General features: G+C 37.6%; 1 protein-coding gene across 1 annotated transcript in view; it reads right to left on the bottom strand.

Moving 5' to 3' along the window:
- Window positions 1-12,683, bottom strand: part of DNAH8 (dynein axonemal heavy chain 8) — a 330,443-nt gene that overhangs the window by 205,138 nt on the left and 112,622 nt on the right. The window contains exons 31-34 of the mRNA XM_078446877.2: window positions 11,658-11,762; window positions 5,992-6,105; window positions 4,605-4,667; window positions 253-353 (exon numbers count right to left, since the gene is read on the bottom strand). Coding sequence (XP_078303003.2) covers window positions 253-353; window positions 4,605-4,667; window positions 5,992-6,105; window positions 11,658-11,762 — 383 coding nt within the window. The remainder of the gene's footprint in view (window positions 1-252; window positions 354-4,604; window positions 4,668-5,991; window positions 6,106-11,657; window positions 11,763-12,683) is intronic.

Here is a 12,683-nt window from a genome sequence, read left to right as displayed (position 1 = left end):
TGCTTCTATAGGCTAAATATAGACCACAAATACCACAACTTTGGCAACCTATTTTCAACTCCTCAAGGACATTTCTGTTGTATATGGTGACCATGTATCCAGTGGGTCAGGAATAGCCAGGAATAAGGGGGATATTTAGGAGTGTTCTAGGGAAGGCTGTCTGCATGATAAAGGATTTAATGATGGCATGATTCTTCTAATGGACAGAATTTAATTATTTGCATGTAACACTTGTACAGTTTCTAAACCTACCTAGTTTTGTGTAAAACCTCATAATCAGTCACAGGCAATCCAAAAAGTTGTTCACCAGATGAATATGTAACAAACTTCCTCCACAGATCATCAAAATTGGCCTATAAGAAGATTTTTAAGTTGTAGCAAAATATAATTAATTCAGGCCCCATTAAGGTAGAATTTATTATACCTGGAATAAAAGCTACATTGAGGTTTGTTTAATAATATCTATGAAACAAGGATCTGTGAAGAAATTTATACTTCTGATACCAAGCTATCAGAAGAAAAGTTGACCACTTAATAAAATTAACTTTTAAGCATTTTAAAAGTATCCATTTTACATGAATTTTTTTTCTTTAATAAATTAAGTGGTCCCTAGAAGACCTGGTTCTCAAGTTCCCATAAATATGTCTGAAAGTACTAAAACAGTATTTTAAATAACCTATAATTCAGGCTTTTTCACTAATTTAGACTTGTCATCTCTTCTACATGGTCCAAATGAGTGAGTATAATCCTTTCAACCCTGTTTTCTCTCCAAGCAATAGTGTATAAAATGAAAGATTCCATTTTAATACCATTTGAAAGAATTCCAGCAATCTGAATCAACGAAGTTAATGCACATGCCCTTTGAACCAAAAGTGGAATCTCCTATACTTACAATGCTAAGTATTAATAGTGTTTAAAGCACCAAACCAAATAGAAATAACCCACCTGTGATGAGATATGTGTGTTCCACATAAAGGGTATAACATATCAATAGGGATCCCAAATTTCCAGCCCTGGAGAATGTCTGGCATCAGACCTCACAATACCCAGAGAGTGAATCAGATCTGACAGCTATGTTAGCTTCTTTTATTTCTTTTTTTTCCCTTCAATTTTTTATTTAAATTCTATTTAGTTAACATATAGTGCAGTATTGGTTTCAGGAGTAGAATTTAGTGATTCATCACTTACATATAACAGTGCTCATCACAAGTGCCTTCCTTAATACCCATCACCCATTTAGCCCATCCCCCATGCACCTCCTTCCATCAATCCTCAGTTTGTTGTAAAGAATCTCTTATGGCTTGCTTCCCCTTCTCTCTGTCTCTCTGTCTCTCTCTCTTTCCCTTCCCATATGTTCATTTGTTTTGTTTCTTAAATTCCACAACATACTTTAAAGGAGCCAAATCAGGAAGGGGTGAAGACCTTGAAGGAACTCCAGTGAACTCTTAGTTCCTAGAAAGGGCCATATTTTGCATTGTTTACATTTGTTGGTGGTTAGTACAGTGGTTACTCAACAAATTTACTGACTAAAGTGTCCATGGGACAAGGTGAACCCAGAAAAGGAGAAACAAAAACTTTAAAGTTAGCATACTTTAAAATAATGACATTTAAAATCTTGTCTATGAAGTAAAGACTATTGATGGATGCCAGTCACTCACCCCTTTTCCACTCAGCTCCCAAATAATATAAAAAGACCCATAGCACCAGCCAAATGGGGAGCAAAATAATCAGCTTTGTCAGCAGACCAACGGAGTGCCCAGTAACTCCAGAAATCAGAGTAAAATTGCGTCAGAGAACACCACTGCACCCTGAGGCCCCACATGAGGCTCCTGCTTCTTCCCACAATCCAGATCTTGGCACCTGCTTCTCTTGGGGGTTGGGAGATGAAAGGGCACCTGCTTTTGAGGAGAGTTGGGTCACATGTTCAGCCAGATGCATGGCGAACAGCCTGCTTACCTCACACCCTCAAACACATGCAGAATAGAAGGAGCAAGATGGCAAGAGATGGGCGCTTCAATGTCTTTTCAATGAAGTGGCCACATCTCTGGTAAAAGGGTGACCCATTAAAGTCCCAGTTGCTAACCAATAAATTGGTAACTCCTGATGGAAAGACAAGGAGGTGGGTCTACCTTCAAAATACACCAAGCCTCCAACTTCTCATCAACTCCAATGCCACCAGGCTGGTCCAAGTTACTGTCATCCTGTCCTGGACTATTTCAATAGCCTCCTAATTACTCTCCCTGCTTCTACCCTTGACTGTCAATAATGTACTCTCAACACTTGTAGCTAGAGCGAGTCACTGAAAATATAAGTAAGTTGATGTCATATTTGCTTATACTCAGGACCTTTGCACCTGCTCATCCTTCTGCCTGGAAAGCTGCTCTTCCAGATACCTGCTGGGTCTGTTCCCTCATTTCTCTAGGTCTCCACTCAAATGTCACCTTTTCAAGGATGGTTTCTCTGGAGACCTTCCACTTTATGCGCACACAGCCCAGCATGTTATTCCCCTTCCCTGCTTTAATTTTTTCCCTTGGCACTTATCACCATCGAACATTACTATCTATTTTCATCCTCCCTCTTGCTTTTATTGTTGAGGGGTTCTGCTTGGCTCAGCTGGCAGCCACCAGGTAAGCAGATCAATCTTGGTCCTGGCTCCTCCAGAGAGGCAGGCCTTTCCCCCAGGGCCCTGGGGACTTCAGGTAGCAAAGGATCAGAGCCTCCTCCAGTGTCCAGCATAAAGTGCTGGCAAGGGTGATAGATAGGGGGATCTGGTTTTAGTCCAAGAGTGACCATTATTGTCCTAAGGACAAAAGAACCCAAACAATATCAAGGGACTATGACTTTTTGTCTGAGAACATCATATTCAATGAAAGGCTGCATTCCATGAAAACCCTGGCCAGCACAGACAGCCTACCTTATAGAAAACCACCAGAGTTACTGGGCTGGACCTACCCCTCTGGAGCCAGGCAGCACACACAGTGGGTTCTGTGACAGCTGATTTCATCTACTTTGCACAAGTTTATTCCTCTAGGGTCAGCTGCAATTCCCGGTTGCTTGAAGGATCCTGGAGAAACACTTTTCTTATCTGGGTCTGGATTTTCCATTTAAACCACTCAAATCAAGGGAGATACTTGAAAATTCAATACCACATGAGAAATTCTACTCGGTTCTGATGGAAAAAGCCTGAAGTGCCCCTCTCATGAGAACCTGCAACTGGAGAGATCCCATTCAACTTGACTGAACCTTTTTTACTGCAGGTGCATTTGGTTGGTCTCAATCTTTACTATTTCTTGCTTGTATTACGGAAACTGCCATCGGTCTGACCGCCCTCCCTCCAAAACATTCTCCACACTAATGCCAGAGAAGTCTTTTAAACACACAACTGTTCTAAAAATTCAAATCTGAACAGATCATTCCCTGTTTAGAGCCCTCCAGCCCCTAGGATAGGCTACAAGCTCCTTATCATAGCCTCCAAGGCTCTCTAGGGATTTCTGCCCACTGTGCTGCCTATCCCTCATCCCTATGCTCTCTGCCCAATGCACCCCACACTTCACTCTCTCATCTCCCCTAGATCTCCCTGCTTATGTCTTCATTTCTGGGAGGTACAAATTCTGTCTAATTTGTTTTCCCTCCTGTTACCCCTGGCTAATTCTCATTAGTCCTTCAAGATGCAGCTTAGATGGCTCCTCTTCCAGGAAGCCTTTTCTGGCTGCCCCATCAGCTCCCATTGGTCTGTTTCCATTAACACTGGTTCTCACACCTAGATCACAATGCTCACCACATGGTTTTGCAATTACAATCTATCCAGCTGTCTGTCTCCCTACCAGATTTTAGCAGCTTAGAAGAAAGAACCATTTCTTAATCACCTTTCTATTGACCAAGACACACAGCAGGTATCTGATAAATATTTTTTCATGACTACAAGTGCAGGTGGGATAGGGAACATAAAGAGAACATATAGTACAGCCACTACAGAAAACAGGATAGAGATTAGAAACAAAGAGGAGAATTTCCAGATAATCCTAGGGGCTGGCTTACATAGGAATCCATGAATCCACAAAACATTAACCTAAATGGGTGTGTGGTTTTTCTCTAGATGTGCTCAGCACTCTGGGCATAGAAAAAGAGGGTAAATGGTTGGCCTGACCCAGTAAGCATTGTCCAAGGTAGGGCAAATGAAGTGGGAATTTTAAAGTCATGGATACAGAAGGAAGAAAAATAATGGATACAGAGAGAAGACAAGGAAACTTTTTGTCAATATTTTAAATTTGATATATTTTATTATTTTCATACATTTTATTATTCTATGAATTTTTACCATTAACACACAAACAAGATGTTTGGAACGAGAATGAGGTATAAGCTTAAGTTCAAAATCAAAATCTTATTCTCTAAAAATACAGAGAGAGATTCTGTGGAGAAGAGCATGAAGGGATATAAGAAAAGGAATCAATTACATTATTTAGCAGACTAGAATACAATTAAAATCTGTATGCACTTTAAACATTAACCTTTCCTCTGTAAGACAGAACACATACATTTTTCCCTAAAATTATTTTAAAGACTAACAACACATTTTCTATATGCAGAAAATGAAATTTTACCTGAAATATCTGTAGCCTGTTGCTAGCTTCTTGGGGTGGTATATTTGGAACCATGGGTCCTTCCTGTAATGAATAATATAATCTCCATTTAAATTCTTAATCACATGCATTTATCAATTTATTGAGTTTACCTATTATTTCCTTTTAAATCAATAAACATTATTTTTAATTGAAATGGTCAAATTTTGCCCCATAGATGAAGCTTTCATTTAGTTTTTGTAACAGCCTTACTGAGATATAATTCACATATCATACAATCTCTCACTGAAAACAGACAACTTGATGACTTTTACTATATTCACAAAGTTGTATAACCATGACCATTGTCAATTTTAGAATATTCACATCACTCCAACTGCCATTCATTTCTAAAGGAGCATGACATAGCTAACAAAAAATGTGACAAAATTACACCCTGCATGAAGCTTGTACCACTAGAGCTCTGTCTCATTTCATTTATGATTGTAAACGATGATGCTGTGGTTACTCATTAGAATAACTGATCTAGAGTTCCGACAACAGCCTCCTTTCACCGATGGTTCAGCCCAATATGGAAACAGAGAAGCATGTAAGTGAAACACTTGGAAGAAGCCAAAGGCAGTCTCTGGTGGCCATCATCCAGAAAACAGTTGCAAAAAGGACCCCAGATGATCTATACAATCATGAATACTATGGATATGCTAAATAATAGACTAGATTCCCAGTATAATAGAATACGAGGGCCATAAAATGTTAACAAATCCAACTAAAAGAGGCAAGTTCAGCACATGTAAAAAAAGAAGAAGGCATTTATGATTATTATTAAGGGCTTAAAATTATCTTATGAATCCAGACTCACTGTGACCACTAAAAGAAAGTAGCACATGTTAGGGAATATATCCAACTTTTGAGTTTAACTTCAAAGAGGTGGATTGTTATTGGTCATGATACTAGGCTAAATAGTCTGTGGGACTGAGCAAGTGTGACATTGATTATTTATTTTCAATGACTCTGTTGGTTCTGTAGTAAAAAAAAAAAAAAAAAAAAAAATCAGTTGCATAACGCCCTGGTATTATGGTATTTATAGTCTCTTGCAACCTTCCAACAACAGTATTCCATTTCCAACTATGAGCATTCTGGCCTGAGAAAGGACAAGAACAGACCTTTTGGTTCCTTCTACAATCTCAAAAGCTGTTGCTCCTTTTAACAGTTATATCTTCTTTCTTCCTCTATAAAACAAGCTTAAAGGACTAGCTATCTCCTGTTTTTCAGATAGCTGCAAATATGCAAGTACAGCCTTTTATATACAATGTGCAAATCACAGTGTATTTCTCAAGACTCATCACTGTCATCGCATATAACACTCCACAGAACATTTTAACCCACAGTATGCAAATACTTGGATTACCATCTCATACGCTTCTGTGAAGTTCATTACATCCTCACAAAAAACTTCCACGGCCTCAAGAAGATTACTTTTAAACTTTGGCTGCACTTGAACTAGTTCATCTTGCACAGAAACCTAGAATAAGAAAGAATACTCAACGTGAGATGTATTTAAATGAAAATGTATTTAAATGTATTTAAATGAAAGCCCTAATTCTATTCCAGCAAGTCTGTTATCCTGCAGATGCCCAGGGATGAACAAGGATGTCTCTGCCATGTTGTTTAAAAGACAAAAACAAAAACAAAAGAGAAATAAATAACCCAAATCCACCAACAGGTGACACAAATAATTCTAGTTCATGACCTAAGAGGCAAAGCCAGCTTCTGTAACTGCGGTTAGGAAAAAGTTTTCTGGCTGATCCAGTCCAGGCCATCACTGTGGCCAGGGGGACAGCTACTGCTTTAGGCCCAATCTGGGTCACATGCTGGCTCTGGGGCCAGGTGAAGACCTGGGATTAATAACCTCTAGGGGGCGCCTGGGTGGCGCAGTCGGTTAAGCGTCCGATTTCAGCCAGGTCACGATCTCGCGGTCTGTGAGTTCGAGCCCCGCGTCAGGCTCTGGGCTGATGGCTCGGAGCCTGGAGCCTGTTTCCGATTCTGTGTCTCCCTCTCTCTCTGACCCTCCCCTGTTCATGCTCTGTCTCTCTCTGTCCCAAAAATAAATAAAAAACGTTGAAAAAAAAAATTTAAATAACCTCTAGTAGGTTCCCATGGTTGTAGTGGTTGGAACAGTCACCTAAAAGAAAGTGATATTACTCTGGGTATTTAAAAAAAAGGGGGGGGGGAATGCCCTCTATAATACTCTTCAAAGTTTCTGCTTAAACCTTCAATCATAATAGCTATCACTTAATTCATACTACCTGCCATACTTTTTACATAAGTTAACCCATTTAACCCTCACAACAACCCTGTGTGGTAAGTGCTGATATTATACTCATTTTACAGGTGAGAAAACTGAGGCACAGAGACACTAAATAACCTCCCAAAGACTCCAGCATCAGTAGAGGCAAGGTCAAGATTCAAAACCTGGTAGTGTGGTTCCAGGGCTCCTGCTCTTAACTGTTCTGGACAACAGCATCTGCCTAGGCTACTTTAAGATTATGCATGATTGTAGTAAAAGGATGGGTCAATAGGCTTAACACTAACAGTTAAAGAGGTAGAACAACCTGAGTGAATCTTTCCCATTGAACAATAACAGAAAGTTGAGCTTCACTAAATCTCAGTGGAGGGTTCTCCCTTTCCTTCCCAAGATGCACTTCTCTGACTAAATCATCAATCATTTTTTAAAAATAAGTGATTAGTCAATACTAAACATGAATTTAGATAAATATGAGTATTGAAAAAGCATTTTATACACATTACATCAAGGGAGCCTCATAACCACACATAAAAAAATTCCTAATATGTTCCTGAATGATCACATGAAGAAATTGAGAAAGAAGGGTTATTAACTTGCATAAGGTCACCTAATTGGCTGGTGGCAGAGCTGGAATCACAAGTCATGGCCCCAATTTGAGCTCTGTATTCTTGCAACTCTGTCTTGCTTCAATCTCAGGGACAAATCTCTCCATAAATAAGGAATTTTAATCCAATGTTTAATTAACATTCAATAAAAATTTTCACTATAATTAAAGAATCTGGACCCACCCTTCAAGTTCATTTTTAATGTTTAACTGTGTAAATGTTTACCAACTTCAAAAATGCTTAGAGAGAAATATGTAGCTATAAATACCTGCATTAAAAGAAAAAAATCTCAAATCAGTAACCTAACCATCCACCTTAACAAACCAGGCAAAGAAGAACAAACTAAATGCAAAACAAGCAGAAGGAAATAATAAAAATTACAGCACAGATAAATGATACAGAGAATAGGAAAACAATAGAGAAAATCAACAAACTAAAAGTTTCTTCTTTGAAAAGATCAACAGAATTGACAAACCTTTACCTAGACTAACCAAGAATAAAGGAGAAAAATTACTCAAATTAACTAAAATTAAAAATGGAAGAGGGATATCACTACCTACTTTACAGAAATACATGGAATTATAAGAACACAATAAATAGAGTGAATTGGGACCCTATGGGGTAGGAGAAAATATTTGTAAATCATATACCTGATATGGAGTTAATATCCAGAATATATAGAGAATTCCTACAACTCAACAACAACAACAAAAACCACAAACAACTCAATTCTAAAATAGGCAAAGGACTTGACTAGACTTTTTCCCAAAGACAATATACAAATGGCCAGCAAGCATATAAAAAGATGATCAATGTTCTGTATCACGAGGGAAGTGCAAATCAAAACCACAATGACATACCACCTCACCCATTAGGATGCCCACTATCAAGGAAACAGAACATAACAAGTGCTGACAAGGATGTGAAGAAATTGGAACCTTTTTGCACTGTTGGTGGGAATGTAAAACAGTGCAGCTGATATGGAAAACAGTAGAGTGGATCTCAAAAACTTAAAAATGGAAAGGATATGATACAGCATTTCCATTCCTGGATATCTATACAAAAGAATTAAAAGTGGGGTCTCAAAGAGATATCTGCACTTTCATGTTCATGGCAGCATTATTCACAATGGCCAAAAGATGGAAGCAATCCAAGTGTCCACTGAGAGATGAATGAATAAACAAAATGTGGCATATACACATAATGGAATATTAGTCTGACTTGAAAAGGAAGGAAATCCTGACACATGTTACAACATGGATGAACCTTGAGGACATTATGCTAACTGAAATAAGCCAGTCACAAAAAGATTGCATGATTCTACTTATATGAGGTACCAAAAGTAGTCAAACTTATAGAGGCAGAAAGCAGAATGGTGGTTGCCAGGGACTGGGGAAACAGAGAAATGAATTAATATGTAATACATATAGAATTTAAGTTTTGTAAGATGAAAAATTTCTGAAGATTGGTTGCACAACAATGTGAATATACTTAACACTACTAACTACACTTAAAAATAGTTAAGATGTGAAACATTATGTGTATTTTACCATTATTTAAAAAGAAAAACCTTGCACATGGCTACAATAATCAAGTCATTAGGTTACAGGCATAAGGGTAGACATATGAAGCAACAGAATAGAATTGAGAGTCCAGAAATAACTCCTTACTTTTATGGTCAACTGATTTCAACAAGCGTGCCAAGGCAATTCATTGGTGAAAGAACAGTCTTTTCAACAAATGGTGCTGAGACAACTGGATACCCACATGCTTTTGCATGAAGTTGAACCCTTAACTACACCATATATAAGAATTAACTCAATGTATCAGAAACCTAAATGTAAGGGCTAAAATTCTAAAATTCACATAAGAAAACATAGTAGTAAATCTTCATGATCCTGGATTTGGCAAAGGTTTTCTAGACATGATACTAAAACACAAGCAACAACAACAAATAGATAAATTGGACTTTATTAAAAATTAAGTCAAAATTTAAAAAATTTGTGATTCAAATTCAGAGACAGAATGTAGAATGGTGGTTACCAGGGTTTGAGGGGAAGGGAGAATGTAGAGTTACTATTTAATAGGCATAGAGTTTCAGATTTACAACATGAAAGGAATTATAGGGATATAGTGTAATGGCTGCACAACAATGTGAATGTCTTTAATACCACTGAACTGTGCTCTTAAAAATGACTGGGGCGCCTGGGTGGCTCAGTCGGTTGAGCGTCCGACTTCAGCTCAGGTCACGATCTCACGGCCCATGAGTTCGAGCCCCGCGTCGGGCTCTGGGCTAATGGCTCAGAGCCTGGAGCCTGCTTCTGATTCTGTGTCTCCCTCTCTCTCTGCCCCTCCCCCGTTCATGCTCTGTCTCTCTCTGTCCCAAAAATAAATAAACGTTAAAAAAAAAATTTTTTTTTAAAAAAAATGATTAACATGGTAAATTTCACGTTATGTGTCTTTTAATGTGGAAAAAAAACAAAAAAAAAGAAAAAAAGGACACTGTCAAGATACTGAAAAGATATCTTCTTTATCCATTCATCAGTTGATGGACACTTGGGCTATTTCCATAATTTAGCTATTGTAGATAATGCTGCTATAAATATTGGGGTGCATGTATCCCTTTGAATTAGTCCTTTGGGTAAATATCTAATAGTGCAAATGCTGAATCATAGAGTAGTTCCATTTTTAACTTTTTTGAGGAACCTCCATACTGTCTTCCACAGTGGCTACACAAGTTTGCATTGTCAACAACAGTGCAAGAGGGTTCCCCTTTCTCCACATCCTTGCCAACACCTGTTGTTTCTTGTGTTGTTAATTTTAGCCAGTCTGACAGGCGTTAGGTGCTATCTCATTGTAGTTTTGATTTGCATTTCCCTGACAACATGGATGGGGCTGAAATAAGTCAGTCAAAGAAAGACATACACCATATGATTTCACCCATATGTGGAATTTAAGAAACAAAACAAATGAGCAAAGGGGAAGACAGAGATTGAGAGAGACAGAGAGAGTGAGAGACAGACAGAAAGACAGACAGACAGAAGCAAACCAAGAAACAGACTCTTAAAGACAGAAAACAAATTGATGGTTACCAGAGGGGAGGTTGGTGGGGGATGGGTTAAACAGGTGACAGAGATTAAGGAGTGCACTTGTTGTGATGAGCACTGGGTGTTCAATGAGAAGTACTGGCTCACTACATTGTACATCTATATCTAATATTACATTATGCCTTAACTAGCTGGAATTCAAGCAAAAACTTGAAAAATATAAAGAAAAAAAAGAAAATGAAATTGAAAATTCAACCCACAGAATGATAGAAAATATTTGCAAATCCTTTGATATAGGACTTATATCCAAAATATATAAAGAAGTCTTACAACTCAAAAATAAAAAGACAACTCATTTTTTTAAAAAAAGCAAAGTATTGGGGCGCCTGGGTGGCTCAGTCAGTTGAGCGTCTGACTTCGGCTCAGGTCATGATTTCACGGTTCATGAGTTCGAGCCCCGCATCTGGCTCGCTGCTGTAAGTGCAGAGCCTGCTTCAGACCCTCTATCCTCCCCTCTCTCTGCCCCTCCCCAGCTCATTCTTGCTCTCTCTTTCTCAAAAATAAATAAACATAAATAAATAAATAAATAGCAAAGTATTTAAGTTCATATTTCTCCAGACAAGATGGATGAATGGCCAATAAGTATATGATGCTCAACATCATTAGACACTAGGGAAATAAAGTCATGGTACATAGGACAACATGGATAAACTTCAAAACATCATGCTAAATGAAAGAAGCCAGTCACAAAAGGCTACATATTGTATGATTCCATCTATATTAATGTCCAGAAAAGACAAATCCATAGAGACAAAAAAGTAAATTCGTGGTAGCTAGTGACTGGGGTAAGAGGAAGAAGAAGTGGTTGCTAGTGAGTATGGGGTTTCTCTTGGGAATATGAAAATGTCCTAAAAGTAGATAATAATGGTGGTTATGTGACTCTATGAATATACTAAAAATCACTTTTCATATACTTTGAAATAGTAAATTTTACGGTATGTAAATTATATCTCAATAAAGCTCTTAAAATATATATATTTAAGCTTTAAAATGTATGAAAAAAACTTTTCTAGAGATAGGGACTTCTAAAAAAAATATGAATTAAATTTGTACTTACAGCTTTGCTCTGCAATCTGTTGAAAGAGTATCTCAAGGTGTCAACTGCTTCTGATTCTTCTTTGGTTACTTCAACTTCAAATCTGTTTAAAATAGCATAGGCTTCCTGGAGAGTGGGAGTAGAGTTCAGAAACATCACAAGGAAAGCAATTGACAAATGATTTAGATTTCTTCAAAAACACATTCCTATTCTCCCCATTCTTAGAAGAAGACAGTACATTCCAGAAGAGTGGTTCCTAAATTAAACGTGTATAAAAATTGCCTCTAGATTCTAACTGATACCAGATATTTACTCTAGATCCTCGGTCCTGAAATCTGCATTTAATAAGCACCTAAGTGATTCTGATAGAGATGTGGGCAGATCCTAGTATTTCTAGGAAATACTATCCTAGAAAATGTCCCTAGAATCATTTTCTGCCTCTCTCTCCTCCTTGATCTTGTGCAACACCATGCAAGATATCTTCTCATTACTCTATTCAAATAAGGGCTGGCTATGTAAAAAATAGAATGAAACAATGATATGGGAGATATTCTGAAGAAAGGAGACTTGAATGACCAGAGGAATGGACTGGCAAATGGATTTACTAAAAGAATTTATGCTGAAGAATAAAGTTTCTGTAGTCAAGAAAAAATGATATGATAATTTGTTAAATCTTGAGGAATGGATGGTCAGGCATCAAAAATTCCCAAACACTAAGATTTAAAGAGGTATTAAAGATATGAAGTGCATTAGCTACCAGAGAGTATAAACACTAAATGGTTTTTAGAAGGCAATACTCGACTATGAGCACCGGCATACCAAACAGAGGCAGTGAGAATGCCAATGTCGCAGGTATTTGGAGGAATAAGGGAGAATGTTCCTTACAGAATTTGAATTTAAATTTAAATTTAGATTTAATTTAGAGAATTTTTTTTAAAAGAGTCATAAAATAAACTAAGACTCTGATTTTTTATTATCAGTATGAGCCAGGAATTTAAATATGAGTCATAAAATACTTGTAGTACACAAAATAATGGCCTCTCCAGT

The sequence above is a fragment of the Panthera onca genome, chromosome B2 (assembly GCF_046562875.1).
Source record: "Panthera onca isolate mPanOnc1 chromosome B2, mPanOnc1 haplotype 2, whole genome shotgun sequence".
Lineage (NCBI taxonomy): Eukaryota > Metazoa > Chordata > Mammalia > Carnivora > Felidae > Panthera > Panthera onca.
Note: the sequence above shows the minus strand (reverse complement) of the source record. Positions and strands in the feature narration are given on the sequence as shown.